The sequence below is a fragment of the Oncorhynchus kisutch genome, linkage group LG6 (assembly GCF_002021735.2).
Source record: "Oncorhynchus kisutch isolate 150728-3 linkage group LG6, Okis_V2, whole genome shotgun sequence".
Classification (NCBI taxonomy): Eukaryota; Metazoa; Chordata; class Actinopteri; order Salmoniformes; family Salmonidae; genus Oncorhynchus; species Oncorhynchus kisutch.
Window position 1 is genome coordinate 31571016 of NC_034179.2, and position 22385 is coordinate 31593400.

General features: G+C 44.6%; 1 protein-coding gene across 3 annotated transcripts in view; it reads right to left on the reverse strand.

Annotated features, from left to right (window-relative positions):
* LOC109892709 (Down syndrome cell adhesion molecule homolog) overlaps positions 1–22385 on the reverse strand; it is a 147340-nt gene that overhangs the window by 50580 nt on the left and 74375 nt on the right. For 2 of the 3 annotated variants that reach the window (XM_031826616.1, XM_031826614.1), the window contains exons 4-11: positions 12446–12592; positions 11943–12221; positions 11493–11768; positions 10218–10514; positions 7516–7791; positions 1108–1386; positions 457–498; positions 32–151 (exon numbers count right to left, since the gene is read on the reverse strand). In XM_031826616.1, coding sequence (XP_031682476.1) covers positions 32–151; positions 457–498; positions 1108–1386; positions 7516–7791; positions 10218–10514; positions 11493–11768; positions 11943–12221; positions 12446–12592 — 1716 coding nt within the window. The remainder of the gene's footprint in view (positions 1–31; positions 152–456; positions 499–1107; positions 1387–7515; positions 7792–10217; positions 10515–11492; positions 11769–11942; positions 12222–12445; positions 12593–22385) is intronic. The other variant, XM_031826615.1, reaches the window with a different exon arrangement.

Sequence of the window (22385 nt, forward strand, 5' to 3'; positions counted from 1 at the left end):
ACACAATTCTTTTATATTTTGGCCTATTTACCTTTGGAGTGCTTCCACACTATGGTAGGGACGGGGTATCCCTCTGCAGAGCAGTTGAGGATCACAGCTTTTCCATAGATGCCGTCCTGGTCCTTGGGCTGCACCACAAACTTTGGAGGGACTGGTTGGGAGAGCAACAGACAAAAGGTAATTAAAACGAGTTAATCTGTTATGGTGTTGTAGTTTGAGTTTGTAATACCTTGTGGCTTAAATAGCACAAATTAGAAATGCTATATTTTCACACCAAGTGTGAGAAAAACAAGAAGAGCCAATGCTAGCGAGTGGGTTAGCATATTTGCCCAGTAGTGGAATAAGTGGCATCTCACATCACAACATTAAAAGATGACAGTAAAACAGAATGTGCAACACTGCTATTGGGTTTAGGGTTATATTGTGTTTTAGCATATAGGTTTTCTTTTGCTATACCCAACATAGGCCTAGTGGTAGGTTGATTTGGATCCACTCCAACTGTAGGGGAACATATGAAGAGAGTTTACTCTTGCAGAATACTGGAAAAACTAGGAAATACGTTCTCGACTCATATCTTTGAGTGGTGTCAACCCTTCTCCCCCCTCCCTCCCCCTCCCACCCCTCCCACCCCTCTCCACATCTTCCCCCCCAACCCTCTCCCTCCTCACTCCTCTCCCCTCCTCACCCCTCTCCTCTCCTCACCCCTCTCCCTCCTCTCCTCTCCCCTCCTCACCCTCTCATCTCCTCACTGCTTTATATCCCCCTCCTCAACTCTCTTCCCTCCTCACCTCTCTCCCTCCTCAACTCTTCCCTCCTCATCTCTCTCCCTCCTCAACTCTCTTCCCTCCTCACCCCTCTCCCTCCTCTCCCCTCCTCACCCTCTCATCTCCTCACTGCTTTATATTCCCCTCCTCACCTCTCTCCCTCCTCAACTCTCTTCCCTCCTCACTCTTCTCCCTCCTCACCGCTCTCCATCTCCCTCCTCACACCTCCCCCACCTCTCTCCCCTCCTCACCTGTCTCCATCCCCTTCCTCACCCACCCTCCTCACCCCTCCCTCCCCCCCCTCTCCTCACCTCTCCTCGCCCCTCTCCCTCCCCCTCCTCACCCCTGACGATGAGCTGACTCTGGTGTTCCACGGTGGCGGCCTGGTTGCGTGCGATGCAGGTGTAGTTGCCATTGTGCAGGAGAGACAGGTTGGAGATACGTAGGGAGCTGGTGAAGTCTATGTTGTCGATCGTTACGCCGAGGCTGGCCGGGATTGGCCGACCGTCCTTCTGCCAGGTGATGAAGACAGGCTGATCACCTGACATCACCACGCACGGAATGAACACACGTTGGCCAATAGAGAAACGAGGGAACTCGAAGGGATGGATGGTGGGGGGAACTGCAGGAGAAAGAGACGGGTAGAGTTATGGAAAGGGTATTTATGTTTGTATCTTAAAGCAAGGATTCAACTTAGTTAGTTCTGATCAACCATCCTCATCCCCATCTAGTTTCTAAATGTATTAATAGCATGGCTTAACACCATGGAGATGCAGATGAGAGAGAGAAATTAATTACATTTCCCCTTGCGGAGAGGCTGGCTGTCCTCTACCTCTCCCTTGTTCCCTCTTTCTCTCACTCTCTCTTCCTCTGTCTCTCTCTCTCTCTGGGGACACTATAGCCATGGTGCGACGCAGATGCTTTGAAGAATTCATGATTTAAAATAACATTGAAATAAACGACACTTCAACAATTATTTAATTCTCAACAAAGTAAGAATAATGGGCTCCTGGGGATTCCCACTCTTTTCCTCTCCTCTCCGCAGCCTCAGAATGCTAAGCAGCTGAGAGGCAAATTAGGTACAGTGGGAATGTCGTTGTTCTGGGCTTTGTTTAGGGCCACAGTCGGCGTGATTTCCCCCACCTCGCACAAATGTTAATGTGGCGGCGTCGCCGAGACCCGGGAGAGAGGATTCCGATTGGTACGTTCTTTCTGATACTTCAAATTATGCAGCACCATTATTGAGGAAAGACCAACTGGGCACAAACTGGTTTAATCATTGTTGTTTCCATGTCATTTCAATTAAATGATGTAGAACCAACATGCAATAGACGTTTAATTGACATCTGTGCTCAGTGGGGAGAGCCGTCTGAGGTTATGTACTGTAGTGTACTGGCAGACTGGCATAGCGGCTGTGAATGTTCAGATCAGCTGACGATGGGATTCTTTACAATGTTAGTCATGGCTGGTCATGGCTGACATCAACACCATCATCCCAGACACCCTGGACCCACTCCAATTCGCATACCGCCCCAACAAATCCACAGATGACGCAATATCTATTGCACTCCACACCTGGACAAGAGGAACACCTATGTGAGAAGGCTGTTCATCGACCATAGCTCAGCACCATAGTGCCCTCCAAGCTCAACACTAAACTAAGGACCATGGGACTGAACACCTCCCTCTGCAACTGGATCCTGGACTTCCTGACAGGACACCCCCAGTTGGTGAGGGTAGACAACAACCTATCCACCACGCTGACCCTTAACACAGGGGCCCCTCAGGTGTTTGTGCTTAGTCCCATCCTGTAATCCCTGTTCACCCACAACTGAGTGGTTGCGCACGACTCCAACACCATCATTAAGTTTGTTCATCACTGAAGACAATTAGACAGCCAATAGGGAGGAGGTCAGTGACCTGGTAATATGGTGCCACGTCAGCAAGATGTTGAGGGAGACTACAGTAAACGGAGGGCCGAGAGCTTCAGATTCTTCGGTGTCCACATCACTAAGGAATTAACATGGTCCACACACGCAAACACAGTCAGGATGAAGGCATGACAACACCTCTTCCCCCTCAGGAAACAGAAAAGTTTTGGCATGGGCCCTCAGATCCTCAAAATGTTTTACAGCTGCCATCCAGGACCTCTATACCAGGCGGTGTCAGAGGAAGGCCCTAGACATAGACATTTCTCTCTGCTACCGCACAGCAAGAACTCTGAACAGCCGCTACCCCTAAGTCATGAGACTGCTACATACATAACCAAATACCTACCCAGACTATCTGCATTGACCCTTTTTACACTAGCTCTTTTGACTCATCACATACGCTGCTGTTACTGTTTATTATCTATCAGGTTGCCTAGTCACTTTATCCCTACACAACAGTAGTAGATCATCAAGGACATCAACCACCCAAGCCACAGCCTGTTCCCTCCACTATCATCCAGAAGGCAAGGTCAGTACAGTTTTTATTTAGTTATTTAACCTTTATTTAACTAGGCAAGTCAGTTATTTACAAAGACACTGGGTTAACTGCCTTGTTCAGGGGCAGAACGACACATTTTTACCTTCTCAGCTCATAGATTCGATCTAGCAACCTCTCGGTCACTGGCCCAACTCTCTAACAACTAGGCTATCTGCCACCCCATCAAAGCTGCATCAAAGCTGGGACCGAGAGACTGAAAAACAGGTACTATCTCAAGGCCATCAGACTGTTAAATAGCCATCACTAGCTGGCCTCCACCCAGTAACCTGCCCTGAACTTAGTCATTTTTACTAGCTGGCTGCCACTCGGTTACTCAACCCTGCACCTTAGAGTCTGCTGCCCTATGGACATAGACATGGAATCACTGGTCACTTTAATAAAGGATCACTGGTCACTTTAGGGCTAGGCCCCTTTTTTTCAATTTCTGCCTGACTGATGTGCCCAAAGTAAACTGCCTGTTGCACGGGCCCTGAAGCCAGGATATGCATATCATTGGTACCATGGGAAAGAAAACACTTTGCAGTTTGTAGAAATGTTAAAATAATGTAGGAGAATATAGCACAATAGATATGGCAGGAGAAAATCCATAGAAAAACCAACCAGAATTTTGTTTTTGAGAGACCATGTTCTTACAATGGAATGTTATAGCTCCCAGGATGCAATACCTATGGCTTCCACATGGTGTCAGCAGTCTATGTTCAAGGTTTCAGGCTTGTAACTTCCAAAACAAATAAGAAATATCAGTTTTAGTACAGGGACACAGTCTTGGAAATTCGACAAGACGCACCTACTAAAATCAGTTTCCTATTGAACACACTTCTTTCCTTAAGAAATATTATAGTTTAATTACATTTAAGAGTATCTGAGGAGTAAATAGAAACGTATTTTGACTTGTTGAAATAAAGTTTAGGGGTAGATTTTCAGATTAGTTTCTCTGCATGTTGAACAAGTGGATTATCAAATCGATGGCGCCAACTAAACTGACTTTTTGGGATATAAAGAAGGATTTTATCTAACAAAACGACACTACATGTTATAGCTGGGATCCTTTGGATGACAAAACAGAGGAAGATTTTCAAGAAGTAAGTGAAAATTTAATCGCTGTTTGTGAATTTATGAAACCTGTGCCGGTGGAAATATATTTTGTTGTGGGGCGCCGTCCTCAAACAATCGCATTGGCATACTTTCGCTGTAATAGCTACTGTAAACCAGACTGTGCAGTTAGATTAACAAGAATTTAAACATTCAACCGATATAAGATACTGGTATGTACCTAAATGTTTAATATCCATAATTGTTATATTATTTATTTGAATTGAATTCCAGAATTGAATTCCAGATTTGAATTTATTTGAATTCCAGTTTCACCGGAAGTCACCGCTAGCGGGACGCCTATCCCTGAGAGGTTATTAATAATGTTTACATACTGTTTTACTCATTTTATATGTATATACTGTATTCTAATGTATTCTAGTCAATGCCACTCCAACATTGCACGTCCTAATATTTATATATTTCTTAATTCCATTCTTTTACTTTGAGATTTGTGTGTATTGTTGTGAATTGATTTAGATACTACTGCACAGTTAAATACTACTGCACTGCTGTAGCTACGAACACAAGCATTTCGCTACACCCACAATAATATCTGCTAAATATCTGTATGTGACCAATAAAATTTGATTGATTTTGATATGCACATATCTATCTCAATTTCCTCGTACCCCTGCACATCAACTCAGCACTGGTACCCCATGTGTAGAAAACCCTTACAGTCCCTCTCATGAACTAACTCATAGCCCTCTCTAACTCTTGAAACAAGTAGCCTACCTAACTATGCCTGACTCCCTGACTCTGCAGAGGCGGGGGATGGGATCCCATTGTTTACAGGCTACTCTGTTTGCATCTCTGGAGCTCTCCAGTTACATGCCACAACCAGTGACCTCTGCTTAGGACATTTGACCGCCCATCACCACCTTTGATCCTGCTGAACTGCATCTCCACAGTACATCTGTCCAATAAGCAGGTGTGACCAGGACAAGTATAAAAGCACAATCTAGCCCAGTCACGGGGTAAGTCTTCAGCAAGCAGTGGCAGAGTGAGGAGCATAAACCTCTGCCCTGCACATCAACGGCTGGGCCACAACCCATTGACCATTTCTTCTGCAGCCCTGTACTCTCCCAACACACGCTAGTGTTAGCGTGTCACTGACCTACAAACCACTGTCACTATCACTACAACACTTCCACCTAGTCCACTTCCTGTTTGCTGTGTGTGTGTGCCTGTCTTGAGTGTGGAAATAATGTGTGAATTGCATCCCTGTCTCCTACCGGTCATTTCTGTCTTCTTACCGGGATGCCGGGTGCAGTTGCACCTATATCTAAAGTGCCACCTCTATTAGAGACCACCACATGGTGGAGCTCTTTTTCACTTGTCTCTGCATTGTTGGGAAGGTCACGTACAGTGGCTTGCGAAAGTATTCACCCCCCTTGGCATTTTTACTATTTTGTTGCCTGGAAATAAAATATATATTTTTTTGGGGGGGTTGTATCATTTGATTTACACAACATGCATACCACTTTGAAGAAGTCAATAGTTTGTAGAGCCACCTCTTGCAGCAATTACAGCTGCAAGTCTATTGGGGTATGTTTCTATAAGCTTGGCACATTTAGCCACTGGGATTTTTGCCCAAGGACAAACTGCTTCAGCTCCGTCAAGTTGGATGGGTTCTGCTGGTGTACAGCAATCTTTAAGTCATACTACAGATTCTCAATTGGATTGAGGTCTGGGTTTTGGCTAGGGCATTCCAATACATTTAAATGTTTAACCTTAAACCACTCGAGTGTTGCTTTAGCAGTATGCTTAGGGTCATTGTCCTGCTGGAAGGTGAAACTCCATCCTTGTCTCAAATATCTGGAAGACTGAAACAGGTTTCCCTCAAGATTTTCCCTGTATTTAGCTGTGGTATGACTTAAAGATCATTCCTTAAATTCTGACCAGTTTCCCAGTCCCTGCCGATGAAGGACATCCCCACAGCATGATGCTGCCACAACCATGCTTCACTGTGGGGATGGTGTTCTCGGGGTGATGAGAGGTGTTGGGTTTGCACCAGACAGCGTTTTCTTTGATGGCCAAAAAGCTCAATTTTAGTGTACCTTCTTCCATTTGTTTGTGGAGTCTCCCACATGCCTTTTGGCGAACACCAAACGTGTTTGCTTATGTTTTTCTTTAAGCAATGTTTTTTTCTGGCCACTATTCCATAAAGCCCAGCTCTGTGGAGTGTATGGCTTAAAGTGGTCCTATGGACAGATACTCCAATATTTGCTGTGAGGTTTTGCAGCTCCTTCAGGGTTATCTTTGGTCTCTTTTTTGCCTCTCTGATTAATGCCCTCCTTGCCTGGTCCGTGAGTTTTGGTGTGCGGCCCTCTCTTGGCAGGTTTGTTGTGGTGCTATACTCTTTCCACCTTTTTATAATGGATTTAATGGTGTTCCATGGGATGTTCAAAGTTTTTGATATTTTTTATAACCCAACCCTGATCTGTACTTCTCCACAACTTTGTCCCTGACCTATTTGGAGAGCTCCTTGGTCTTCATGGTGCCGCTTGCTGATGGTGCCCCTTGCTTAGTGGTGTTGCAGACACTGGGGCCTTTCAGAACAGGTGAATATATACTGAAATCATGTGACAGATCATGTGACACTTAGATTGCACACAGGTGGACTTTATTTAACTAATTATGTGACTTCTGAAGGTAATTGGTTGCACCAGATCTTATTCAGGGGCTTCATAGCAAAGGGGGTGAATCCATTTAAATTACAGGTTGTAATTCAACAAAATAGAAAAAACGCCAAGGGGGATGAATACTTTTGCAAGGCACTGTAAGTAAGCATTTCACTGTCAGTCTACACCTGTTGTTTAAAAAGCATGTGAAAAATACAATTTGATTTGATTGTAAGAGCCATACCTTTTACTGATTATGGCATATATCTGTAAAGTGCCTATACAAGAGGCTCTAACACACTTGATTCATCAAATCAAGGTCCTTCTGAGTAGATCATGAGTAGAATCATGTATGTTAGAGGGGTGACAGGTAGCCTATTCTAGATGCCATTGCCTGAATTTACAACCTCACTGGTAATGGTAATTACCACCTTGCTACTTGGTTATGAACATAGCATAAAGCCCGCAGATAGCTCTACAGGTTGGGACCCCTGGTTTATATCTTTAACTGAGTAGGTTAAAGGTTTGAGTGCATACTGTACCTTTCACACTGACGTGCACACTTTGGCTGGTGGAGAGAGAAGGTGAGACCAGCACGCTACACGTGTACTCTCCCTCATCCACATCCTTCTGTACATCATACAGCTTTAGCGTGCCATTGTTCTCAAATGCCCGCTGCCGGTGGTTATAGGGGAGCAGGTTGGCGTCCTTGTGCCATTTGATGGAGTAGTACGGGTAGCCAATGACGCGGCAGTGAATGTACATGTCCCGCCCAGCAATGGCGGTAAGGTTTTTCATTGGTCGTATGCTGGCAGGCCCTTAATGGAGACAGAAGAGAAATACCTCTCTTAAAATGATTTTGAGGCTGAGAAATGTGAAACTTTAGAAGTTTGAGATGTTTAAGTGTGTCAGAAACCATGGAGACAGACAGGGATTCATTCTGAAAGACAAGGACAACATTTATTGGAGATTGTAAAGCATATTAAATTACTATACTCCATTGGGACTTGCTAAGTGCCATGACTACAATATCCTACTATTAGTATAATATCAACACCTCATTTTCCTGTAATTAGGAAATAAAAGGCAATCATTTACATAAATCTCATTGAATAATAGTAATATAAAATCACCCTAGTTCCTCGTCCCTGGGACCGATCCATAGCTGAGTGTTCCAGAGGGCGTGTACCTACTTTCCTATTTTAAACTCTCCGAGGTGAAGTGAATATTATCACACTGTTCTAGCACCTGCTAGACGCCAGGCATGATTGCATTTGACAAGCATTAGAGCCCAATGTTCCCACTCTCCACTTATGAACATATTATCAAAAGCATTACTCATGTTCCCCTTGCTCGCTCTCTCATACTGCTGGAAAACCAACAGCATGTAACCAACACAGCTCTATAATACAGACCCTACCAGGGATACTGACTGACTATTAGGATATTTAACATACTGTAGATAGATGACAGTTACCCAACCCATCCTGTATTGCCTATAGGAGCCATAGGAAAACTAACACTTTACAGAAAGGTACAAATCTAGAGTTAGGTACTGTAGCTAGATAGAACAGTTGAACTAAATCTGTGGTGGTGTGCACCTCTAGCGCACTGTAAAGGCATCCACGTTGCTACTCTCTTTAGCATGATTAAGAAGCAAACAATGTGAGAAACAGTCATTACACTGTCTCTGCTATGCCACCTGTGGATATTTATCTTCTACGCTCAGGCTGCATTCAGAAGACATGGACACTCTGCTCAGCTCCGCACTCTTCTGCGCTAGGCTAGCTAACCTACTGAACTGGAGACTTTAGCATCCCCTCACTAAGCCCATGCTTAGCTACATTATTGTGCTTTCCAGTGGGAAAACCATCAAAATGAGTTATCCAATATCTAGCACAGAAGGCCTATCCTTCTCTGTTTTGAGCCTTTATAAGGTAATGAATTAGCATTGAGTGGAGGATGAAGGTCCTGGAGTCTCTAGATATACCCTTAGTAACCATGGTGACAGTCAGTCTTACAGTAGCTGGCTATAGAGCTGCCCGGCACCTCCCTGCTGAGTGTAGATTGCTCCTCAGTCAAATGCTAGTGCTAGTGTAAATCAACTTAATGGCGTCCCAATATAAAGCCATCAGTGAATGTTAGGTAGGGAGTAGGGCATTAGAGAAGTTACCGCTGACACCAGTGAGTGATGATCGCAGCACTATACGAGCCCCTAGGATAATCTGGCATGTTTTGAATAGGAAATTAAATCAAAAGGAAAAAGATGGGTACAGACAGACAGGGGAGCTAGTTGACACAAAGATACACACATCGACACAGACAGAACGACCGTAGGGGAAAACAGACCAAATAGAACACGCTCACACACAGACATATGTACAAAAACACAGACACACATGTACACACATACACATATTTGTGACATACAGTACGTAAACAAAACAAGAAGGAAATAAACAAAAAATGTCTCACAACTAAACACACAACATACACAGGACACACAACTAACACACAACACACACGGAACACACACTAACGCACAACACACACTGAACACACAACTAACACACAAATAACACACAACACACACAGAACACACAATTAACACACAACACACACAGAACACACAACTAACACACAACATACACTGAACACACAACTAACACACAACATACACAGGACACACAACTAACACACAACACACGGAACACACACTAACACACAACACACACTGAACACACAACTAACACACAAATAACACACAACACACACAGAACACACAACTAACACACACCACACACTGAACACACAACTAAAACACAACACACACAGAACACACAATTAACACACAACACACACAGAACACACAACTAACACACAACATACACTGAACACACAACTAACACAGAACACACAACTAACACACAACTAACACACAGAGAACACACAACTAATGCACAAATAACACACAACACGCACAGAACACACATTTAACAGACAACACACACAGAACACACAACTAACACACAACTAAGACACAACACACACAGAACACACAAACAACAAGGAGACACTGAAACAAGTTCGAAAGAGGTTAGTCAGGCACTCTCAAAGGATCTTCGGGAAAAAACACATGCATCAGGAAAAACAACAACAACAACAACAACAAATTAATTCATAATTCATAAATTCATAAATGTGTAAAATGTAATTGTTTTGGAGGAGCTGATCTGACAAGCACCTCTTACGTTTATTCGCGCCTGGTAGGATACCGCCCCGGCCGAATTGTTGCAGATGCACCGGTAGACACCCCCGTCTGGCCCTGTTGTCTGGCTGATGTTCAGGTGGCTGATCACATGGCCCTCCTGGTCGGTGTAGTGGCCAATGCGGTGGCGGGAGTCCCTGATGACCGGATCGTCGTCCAGCGTCCACATCACCCTGGGCTCTGGGGTGCCTTTCACCGTGCAGAACAGTGACACAAACTCGTTGGTTCCAAACACTTTCTCACTGAAGGAAGAGATTATCTTGGGCGTGCCGTCTGGAGAGAGGGGGAGAGGGAGACAAGATGGGAGGTGGGTTAGAGTTAAAGATACTTTTTTCTAGTAGATCTAGATACCAATCTAAAGTCAGCTGCATTTTATCCGCCTTAAAGGAAAATTCCACCCCAAAACTACCATATGTTTTGGTATTTGTTTCATTGGTCCATTGTTGATATATTCCCCAAATGTTTCATATTTCTGTATTTTGAAAGTTACATATTTTGAAAACTTGATTGCTGACAAGCAAAACATTTAGGGATTATATCAACAATGGACTAATGAAACAAATACCAAAAGATAGTTTTTGGGTGGAGTTTTCCTTTAAGGTCAAGGTGATGATTAGGTTTGGGTCGACTGATCCTAGATATATGTCTAGTATGTCTAGTTTATAAAAGGAGACTTCATTACATTGTCTCTTTGCCAGATACAGTAAATCAGGGATAAAAAAAAACTGTTGACCTCAAGTCACATGCATCAAAGGATCATGATGAGCACACACAGTGTCCATTCACACTAATACTGTATATCTCAGTGGAGAGGATTTGGAATTGTTCCTACTCCTCCTCCCCCCTCCTCTTCCTCCTCCTCCTCATTATAGATTATCAATACCCTCTTTATATTGGTCCATGGCCATGGGAGACAGTTGCCACAGCAACAGAGTTCAGGCCATGCGAGCAATGTGAGGCTTGTTCAGATAATCTAATCATAGGGGCTGTGGCAGGGCTTTACTGCAGCCCTCATTAGCACTCACACACAGACACCTGATCAATGGTTGGTGTTCCCCAATTCTGCAGTCACACAAAAAAACACATGCAGGCAAGCACACACTCACATACAGATGCATGGTCACACAATGCTCACATGCACATACACACTAAAAACACACAACTACCCAAAAACACACAGGTTTTCTGCTGCGATTGAAAGTAACATTGTTAAACCCCCTGACCACACAGACATCCACTGAGAGTACTGACCTTCCAGAATGACCTGGACAAAGTCCTGGGCGGACATCTTGCCTTTCCTAGCGAAGCACTGGTAGGCTCCTCCATCACTCTTAGCCATCCCAGCCATGACCAGGTTCTCCCGGTTGTTGCCAGTCATACGAACACTGTTCCCAGGGTAGATAATTTCTCCATTCCGGTACCAGGACAGGTCGTACTCCTCCGAGCCACTCACGCTGCACGACAGAGACACCTGGCTACCTACGCTGCCTTTCACCTTCCTCGGGCTGACCACTGCCTTCAGGGGCTCTGGAAGAGGGAGAGGGAGCTTATTGCCAATGCGTCATACTGTATATCAGCTAGAAATGTATGAACTTTGAACAGTATCCAACTCTGAACAGTATTTCAGATATACAATTAACAGATGAACAACAAATATTCTGTACATTTAGCACAACATGCTGCACACAGTCTATTACTGACCTTTGACCTGCAGCCTCCCCACCACCTCTGCGTTGCCATAGCTGTTCCACACTTCACACACGTAGCTTCCCTTGTCACTGGGCTGCGCCCTCTCTATCAACAGGCCCGTCACACTCTGCCTGAAGCGGCTGTCCGGCTCTAGCGGACGGTTGTCCTTCAGCCAGCGGTACTTCGGGGCCGGGTGACCAGACGCCTTGCACGGCAGCTCCACCCGGTGTGATGTCATCACCTCGCGACGCTCAAAACCATCCAGGATGACTGGCCCCGAGTTGGAGGGGTCTGAGGGACGAGCAATGGCCAAAGGTGAGAGAAATGCAATATTTTGGTCAAAAGTATGCATTGTTAGCAATACTCAGTTGACTAGCTTGGAGCAGGTCCAGATTGAAGGAGTGAAGTGAAACAATAGTGAAACCTAGTGATATTCAGAGTGTATTCCAGGCTATCATTGGCACTCAAACTTGCACAACAGACTCGTATCCAAGCTGCACTGTCCCTCTGCATACCTGACACAAAGAGGCGTGCGCTGTTGCTCTGCCTGGTCTCTCCTGTGTAGCGGTGGCGGGTCATACACCTGTAGTTATACAATCCGTCCTCATTCTGCACGTCCAGGATGTACAGGGCTCCCGTGGAGGTGATGAGGAACCGAGGCGCTGCAACATAACAAGACACAGCTAATCGTTAGACATATGCACCATTCAACCTGCTTATGTAGCTTAGGAGCAACATACTGTACAACCATACAGCTGTGTGGCATATATGCTTTCTTTTTCATTCACAACAGAGTGGTATCAGAATCATCCTGCATGTACAGATATGATTCAACAAATAAAAACACTAAAAACAGCCATAGCAAAACTTGATATAGAATATCCATGCGGCTTGGTAAATATTTGCAGAGTTGTCTTCTGTGATGTGCCAGGCGACGAGACTCCAGACACTGAGCATCTGCTCCAGCCCATTTAGCTGAACACATCTGAGAGGGAATGTGACACGGCTGTGTGTTGTGGCAGTCTAACACCGCTCGTTATCACATAGCTCATCGCTCTGCTCTGCCTCTCTGGCGGAACTCTCTCTCTTTCAGACTAAAGCAGAGAGATCCAGGGACAGAGATCACACAGCGCTTTGATATGGCACCACGGCGCAGCTCAGGTCGGATGTGCTAATATCATGCTAATTCGTGGGAAAACTGGAAATGGGGGGAGGTCGTCAACGTTTAGGAGGACTAATGCCTGATAGCTGCCGGAGCTGTCATAGCAGGAGCTGGGAGGATATTCCTCAGACAGAGATGATGGAGGATGCTGTTTAGGATGGGGTTGCGAATGGCATGTGCACAGTACCGCCCATTTCCTTCCCATCTATTCCAGTCAGTGTTGAAGCTATGAGAACTGGAACAGTGACCTATACCTCTTATTGAATACTGTCTGTAAAACACAAAACCCATTACAGCACTGCAACAATCTACACAAATTTTGACCCCATTTTCTATTTGATATAGAAAGGCAAAAAGGAGTAATGAGACATACTGTTTTGTATTGGCCTTTGTGCAGAATGCTACAATAATCCATAGAAGGCAGTAGCGAACCTGTGTTCATGTCCTTGATGTTTAATTAAAGAATATTGATTCAACCGTGTGATATTTTACATTTGATAGAAAGAGGAGAGTTTAAATGAAGAAGGAGAAAACACAGAGAGAAGGTGAAATAGAGAGAAAGAAAGAGATACACTATAACAGTGCATTTGGAAAGTATTCAGACCCCTTGACTTTTTCCACATTTTGTTATGTTACAGCCTTATTCTAAAATGGATTAAATACATGTTTTTCCTCATCAATCTACACACAATAGCCCATAATGCCAAAGAAAAAAAAGGTTTTTAGACATTTCTGCACATTCATTAAAAATTAAAAACTGAAAAACGTATTTACATTAGTATTCAGACCCTTTGCTATGAGACTCGAAATTGAGGTGCATCCTGTTTCCATTGATCATCCTTGAGATATTTCTACAACTTGATTGGAGTCTACCTGTGGTAAAGTCAATTGTTTGGACATGATTTGGAAAAGCGCACACCTGTCTATATAAGGTCCCACAGTTGACAGTGCATGTTAGAGCAAACACCAAGGTCGAAGGAATTGTCCGTAGAGCTTTAGAGCAAAAACCAAGGTCGAAGGAATTGTCCGTAGAGCTTTAGAGCAAACACCAAGGTCGAAGGAATTGTCCGTAGAGCTTTAGAGCAAACACCAAGGTCGAAGGAATTGTGCGTAGAGCTTTAGAGCAAACACCAAGGTCGAAGGAATTGTCCGTAGAGCTTTAGAGCAAAAACCAAGGTCGAAGGAATTGTCCGTAGAGCTTTAGAGCAAACACCAAGGTCGAAGGAATTGTGCGTAGAGCTTTAGAGCAAACACCAAGGTCGAAGGAATTGTCCGTAGAGCTTTAGAGCAAACACCAAGGTCGAAGGAATTGTCCGTAGAGCTTTAGACCAAACACCAAGGTCGAAGGAATTGTCCGTAGAGCTGTAGACCAAACACCAAGGTCGAAGGAATTGTCCGTAGAGCTTTAGAGCAAACACCAAGGTCGAAGGAATTGTCCGTAGAGCTTTGTTGAGGCACAGCTCTGGGGAAGGGTACCAAAATGTTTCTGCAGTATTGAAGGTCCCCAAGAACACAGTGGCCTACATCATTCTTAAATAGAACAAGTTTGGAACCACCAAGACTCATTCTAGAGATGGCCGCCTGGCCAAAATGAGCACTCGGGGGAGAAGGGCCTTGGTCAGGGAGGTGACCAAGAACCCAATGGTCAATCTGACAGAGCTCCAGAGATCCTATGTGGAGATGGGAGAACTTTCCAGAAGGACAACCATCACTGCAGCACTCTACCAATCAGGCCTTTATGGTAGAGTGTGCCAGACAGATGCCACTCCTCAGTAGAAGGCACATGACAGCCCGCTTGGAGTATGCCAAAAGGCTCTCAGACCCTCAGACCATGAGAAACAAGATTCTCTGGCCTGATGAATCCAAGATTGAACTCTTTGGCCTGAATGCCAAGTGTCATGTATGGAGGAAACCTGGAACCATCCCTACGGTGAAGCATGGTGGTGGCAGCATCATGCTGTGGGAATTTTTTTGGGGGACTGGGAGACTAGTCAGGAACGAGGGAAAGATGAATGGAACAAAGTTCAGAGAGATCCTTGATGAAAACCTGCTCCAGAGCTCTCAGGACCTCAGATTGGGGCGAAGGTTCACCCTCCAACAGGAAAATGACCCGAAGCACATAGCCAAGACAACGCAGGAGTGGCTTCTGGATAAGTCTCTGAATGCCTTGAGTGGCCCAGCCACAGCCCGGACTTGAACCCGATCAAACATCTCTGGAGAGACTTGAAAATAGCTGCGCAGCGACGCTCCCCATCCAACCTGACAGAGCTTGAGAGGATCTGCAGAGAAGAATGGGAGAAACTCCCCAAATACAGATGTGCCAAGCTTGTAGCGTCATACCCAAGAAGACTCAAGGCTGTAATTGCTGCCAAAGGTGCTTTAACAATGTACTGAGTAAAGGGTCTGAAAATGAAAATGTAATATTTCAGTTTTAAAAAATTAACATCTGCCAACATTTCTAAAAACCTGTTTTTGCTTTGTAATTATAGGGTATTGTGCGTAGATTGATGAGGATAAGAAACAATGTTATACATTTTAGAATAAGGCTGTAATGTAACAAAGTGTGGTTAAAGTCAAGGGGTCTGAAAACATTCCGAATGCACTGTATATACAAAAGTATGTGGAAACCCCTTCATATTAGTGGATTTGGCTATTTCAGCCACACCCGTTTCTGACAGGTGTATAAAATCGAGCACACAGCCATGCAATCTCCATAGACAAACATTGGCAGTAGAATGGCCATACTAAAGAGTTCAGTGACTTCCAAAGTGGCACTGTCATAGGATGCAACAATTCCAACAAGTTAGTTCATCAAATTTCTGCCCTGCTAGAGCTGCCCCAGTCAACTGCAAGTGCTGTTATTGTGAAGTTGAAACATCTAGGAGAAACAACGGCTCAGCCACGAAGTGGTAGGCCAAACAAGCTCACAGAATGGGACCACCGAGTTGTGATGCACGTCACTCGTAGAAATCGTCTGTTGCAACACTAACTACCGAGTTCCAAACTGCCTCTGAAAGCAACGTTACCACAAGCACTCTTGGTCGGGAGTGTCATGAAATGGTTTTCCATGGCCGAGTAGGCACACACAAGCCTAAGATCACCATGCACAATGCCAAGCATCGGCTGGAGTAGTGTTAAGCTTACCGTCATTGGACTCTGGTGCAGTGGAAACACGTTCTTTGGCTTCACCATCTGGCAGTACGACGGACGAATATGGGTTTGGCGATGCCAGGACAACGCTACCTGCCCGATTGCATAGTGCCAACTGTAAAGTTTGGTGGAGAAGGAATAATGGTCTGGCGCTGTTTTTCATGGTTCGGGCTAGGCCCCTTAGTTCCAGTGAAGGGAAATCTTAACGCTACAGCATACAATGACATTCTAGACGATACTGTGCTTCCAACATTGTGGCAATAGATTGGGAAGGCCCTTTCCTGTTTCAGCATGACAATGCCACCGTGCACAAAGCGAGGACCATACAGAAATGGTTTGTCGAGATCAGTGTGGGAGAACTTGACTGGCCTGCACAAAGCCCTGACCTCAACCACATCGAACACCTTTGGGATGAATTGCAACGACGACTGCGAGCCAGGCCTAATCATCCAACATCAGTGGCCGACCTCACTAATGCTCTTGTGGCTGAATGTAAGCAAGTCCCTGCAGCAATGTTCCAACATCTAGTGGAAAGCCTTCCCAGAAGAGTGGAGGCTGTTATTGAAGCAAAGCGGGGGCCAACTCCATATAAATGCACATGATTTTGAAATGAGATGTTCAACAAGCATATGTGTATGTGTCCACATACTTTTGGTCATGTAGTGCAGATATAAAAGGAGAGAGAGAGGGAGGCGAGAAGGATGCAGCAGCAGCAGTGCATTGTGAGGAGCGAGCGTTGACCTAGTTAGAGCATGGATTTGATATCCTGAAGGGCTTTTCAGCTTGTGATTTACATGCAGTTGTGTGTGACAGACAACCACTGGTAAAATGAGGGGGAAAGGAGAGTGTTTGCGCATTCGTGTGTGTGTGTGTGTGTGTACTTGCATGCTAGACAAACACATCATCTCTGCTAAACCTTATAGCAGAGGAGAATGGAATCCTAGTGTTTTCTAAACCAATTACACTCCTCAGTAGATGTGATATTTTACAAGCTATTAAACAACTCAACTGTTCTTTATTTTCTTCAAGACAAGACAACCCTAAGTGAGACAGACATGCAGGTTAAGAAAAATAATTCATTTCCAAGCTATTATAAATAACATATATCAAAGGAGGGGGAATCAGTCAGTCTCTCCTGTCCTTCCTTCTTTGATCCTCCTTTCCACTGAACTTCGCCTGGCATGCTGCTAGGTGTCAAAAGCTGACAAGATTTTGTTCTACAGGCTTATGAATGAGAGGAGCTTTCATTAAAACAGGTTTCATCTAATCCATGACAACGGAGAGCGAGTAATGTGTGTTTGTGCGTGCATGTTTGTGTGTGTGTGTGGAGCGAGGAGTGTGTGTGTGTGCTCGTGCATCTCAATAGTCTGTGTGGAGCGAGGAGTGTGTGTGTGTGTGTGTGTGTGTGTGTGTGTGTGTGTGTGTGTGTGTGTGTGTGTGCTCGAGCACCTCAAAAGTATGTGTGGAGTCACACACACACACACACACACACGCACACACACACACACAGTCTTGCTCACTCACTCACACAATTACACAAACACAGAGCCTCTAGATTGTTGTTTATTGAATCCCGCTCCTCTCAGTGGAGGGCTGATTCCTGATGCATGCTTAGGATGGGGTTTCTCTCTACGACCATTCAAAATTATATTTATTTTATCAAGCCCAATTAATAATCAATATATATTTTAAACTATTATTTAAGGATAATTGTGAATATGGAATGTTCAACTGACTCACACTACAGCAACTACACCTTGTGTGTGTGTGTGTGTGTGTGTGTGTGTGTGTGTGTGTGTGTGTGTGTGTGTGTGTGTGTGTGTGTGTGTGTGTGTGTGTGGACTTGTCTCTGCAGCACAGGGCTACACAGAGGCTTGGTCAATAATAACGATCCACAGGGCTCTACTACGCCCTCCCTTGCTCCCCCCAGTCCGCCTACCGAATACTAACACAGACGAGGGAAGAGAGAGAGCCCTCCCTGATAACGCAGAGCTGTGTAATGTGTGTGTGTGTGTGTGTGTGTGTGTGTGTGTGTGTGTGTGTGTGTGTGTGTGTGTGTGTGTGTGTGTGTGTGTGTGTGTGTGTGTGTGTCTGAGGGTATGGCAATGGCATCACCAAACCCCAGGTGGCACCAATCCTCATCCATCCCCTTCCCCTCTTCTTCCTCTAGCCAGGTGCTTGGCATGGCCATGATCAGGAACACAAGTCACCCTCTGTGAGTCTCCACTCAATAGATTCTGCAGTGAGTACTAATGTAGACTGTATTCTCTACATGGGGTATTTGACAAATTCTGACTGAATCATAGCCATGAATAGTAACAGAGAATTGTAGCCATACTAATACATGATATTGTAAAATGTCCTCTCATGCTGTTTCCATTTAGGAAATTCCGTTTTTGGCAATTTTGCACTGATAAAATAACTCAACAACCTTACACACAAAAATGAATAACATTAACAAATCATCTCTCCCTGGGAGACACATGGTGGCATTGTTGAACTCTTTCTCCAGGCTGGCCTATGCTTGCTGGGAGACCATCTTCCTAAAAGGGGGCTTTCTCCATGACTATTGACAAAAGGACCACTGCGTAGGACCTGCAGCACAGTTCTGAGGCATCAGCTGATTCTATACTGATAGAGACACGAGGAGAGAGAGAAATAGACTATGAGAGAAAGAGCGCGTATGGGAGAGGGAGTTTGAGACAGTATGGGAGGTTAGAAAGAGAGAGAGAAAGGGAGAGAGAGAAAGAGACAGCACCTCTGGGATACAACCACTCTCTGTCATCTGAAATGACTTACAAATTAGCATACACCAATGTGCAAGAGAGAGAGAAATAAAAGAGAAGAAGACAACTTTTATATGCTAATACAGATCATGGCCAGGCAGAGCAATTTTCATAAAATGTCAGCCGTGTCTGTTTGACAGATCCCAACAGGCGCTTGAAGACTCCGGCCTCACAGCCTCGCTCTCTGTCTCTCTCTAGATGGGAGGTAAGATATAGTCTGGTAGTAAAATGCTTCTCGCTGAAACATTTCTCACATCCCTTTGCTGAATTAGGCTAATGTTATATTGTCAAAATGCAAGCTGTCTTTTAACATCCCTTTTGAACTTTGAACTGTGGCAGCTGAATAGCTCGCATAAATAAAAAAATACATCCAAGCTATCTTTCAACAACAAAAATAGAAATTTGCTTCATCATCATTTGATTATCCTCCAAGTAGGGCAGAAGCCCAGTCCCTGCAGAGCCAGCCGACTAGCAATAGCTTGTGCTCCCTGCCAGGCTGTCTCTGCCAGGCTGTCTCTGCCAGGATGTGCCGTGTTGGGGAGTGGAGGTTGGTTCACCCCCAGAGACAGGGGTTATTATTGTCACTGTAACCTTGGCCACACAAACTCACACTACCTGACATGAACAGCAGTACGCTAGCCCACCTGCAGCTATCTGCATCTATAATGAATATATCCTCTACACGCTCTCTCTCTGTCTACTCCCTCTGTGTGTGTCTGTATGTGTGTGTCTGTATGTGTGTGTGTACGCGCGTGTGTGTTCCCTGCTGCGCTCAGACTTGAAGCTGCTGTTGAAAAGACATGAACTGCATAATTATTGTGTTTTCTCTCCACTTCTGAAAGACTCTTTTAAAAATAATTTCTGAACAACAACACATCAAGGTCCTATGCAGCGGCGTCTGCCATGCCTGGGCTCAAATACTACTTGTTTTCTGTCAAATACTTTAGCTGCGCTTGATTGAGCTTGTCTAGCGCAATGGAATCTATGGAATAGTCCCAAGGGTTCGAAACTTGCCCATCAAGGCACTCCTGGCATGCTCAATCAAACGCTAAACATGTTCAAAAGATTTCACTATAATTATCTTCAACACAGGCCTGTTATGTACTCTGAGGGAGTGTCAGAGTAGAAGAGGCCCTGAGTTGTACTGTAATAAGGCCTGGTCTTATTAATTGTCAGTCCTTAGGAGAAGAAGCTCCGTATCTCTAAGGCAGTACAGTACAGTTCGGTAGAGGGGGATTCCACCATATTACCCCTCCTGTAATAACCACCATTTGTCACCATTACAGGAAGCTGTTGACAGCTACTGGGGTTGTCAGGGCAACGCTATCCCTATCCCAGCACCTTCCTACCAAACAATTGTCTGCATAATGTGCTAAGCTCACAATGGAAACACACACACACACACACACATGCAGTAAGTTAGTACACACACAGGTTTCCAGATACAACGGATGAAAAAAATAATACACATAATCTTTTCCTTCGCTACACTACATGACCAAAAGGTATGTGGACACATGCTCATCGAACATCTAAATCCAAACTCATGGACATTCTGGGAAGGCTTTCCACAAGATGTTGGAACATTGCTGTGGGGACTTGCTGCCATTCAGCCACAATAGTGAGGTCGGGCACTGATGTTGGGCGATTAAGCCTGGTTCGCAGTCAGTGTTCCAATTCATCCCAAAGGTGTTTGACGTGGTTGAGGTCAGGGCTCTGTGCAGGCCAGTCAAGTTCTTCCACACAGATCTCAACAAGCCCTTTCTGTATGGACCTTGCTTTGTGCACAGGGGCATTGTCATGCTGAAAGAGAGAAAGTGTTTCTGATCACTCGAGAGAACGAGTCCCATTGCTCCAGAGTCCAATGGCAGCGAGCTTTACACCACTCCAGCCGATGCTTGGCATTGTTGCATGGTGATCTTAGGCTTGTGTGCGGCTGCTCGGCCATTGAAACCCATTTCATGAAGCTCCCGACAAACAGTCCTTGTGCTGACGTTGCTTCCAGAGGCAGTTTGGAACTCGGTAGTGAGTGTTGCAACCGAGGACAGACGATGTTTACACGCTACACGCTTCTGCACTCTGTGGTTCTGTTCTGTGAGCTTGTGTGGCCTAACACTTCGCGGCTGAGTTGTTGTTGCTCCTAGACATTTTCACTTCACAATAATAGCACTTACAGTTAGCAGGGTAGAAATTTGACGAACTGACTTGTTGAAAAGGTTGCATCCTATGACGGTGTCACTTCAGTCAGGCCATTCTACTGCCAATGTTTGTCTATGGAGATTGCATGGATGTGTGCTAAATTTTATACACATGTCAGCAATGCGTGTGGCTGAAATAGCCAAATACTTTTGTATATATTATGTATATGTTCCTCTCTCTTACCTGGTTGAGCTTACAGCTTGGGAACACACTGACAGTAAGGCAAGTTACAGACTATCTATCTATCTATCTATCTATCTATCTATCTATCTATCTATCTATCTATCTATCTATCTATCTATCTATCTATCTATCTATCTATCTATCTATCTATCTATCTATCTATCTATCTATCTATCTATCTATCTATCTATCTATCTATCTATCTATCTAGTTAGCTAGCATTAAATCCAGGCACACCATGTATTGTAGATGTACCGTATGTATGCAGTTGAGTGAGCAACAGTTTCTCTACATGGTGATAATCAGGAGAAACATCCCTCTGCTCATTAACTAGTTACAGTAGCCTGGGGCTGACGACTCCCTCCTTCCGTAGGCGTGTACGCCAGAGTGGAGGATAAAGATGTCATATTCTGCCAGACTGAACACACACTACTGCTATTAACTGTGGATGGACATTTAACATTGTCCCAGTGACAAGACAATAATAGTCTAACTAACGATGCCCTGGAGCAAGAGACTGTATCAATCACTCATTACTGTCTGTCGTTGGTCATTGCACAGGACGTTTTAAATGAATTCCTAACGTTCATATATTGATTCATCCTATGAGGATCAAGGTAGTCAAAATGATCAAAAACAAATAAATGATCTTCTGCAGTACAACAACCCCATGACAACGGCAGGCCGTGACTATGTTCCCTTGATACATACAAAAATAGCTAAAATAGGGTCACACACACGTACACAGACAGTAGTGGCTTTAGGGCGTGATTAGTGTGTGATGATATTATGATGGGCAGAGCTGTGTATCAGTGCTCATTCTGTTCATTAGGAATAACTTACAGCTGTTCAGCACTGTCCTCTCCTACACAGACCTACTGCATTTACGCAGTTCACATTGGAGCAAGGTTTGTATGTATTGGGACTAAGGTTCCTTGCTGAGCTAAACATTGGCCAACTCACACATGCACGCAC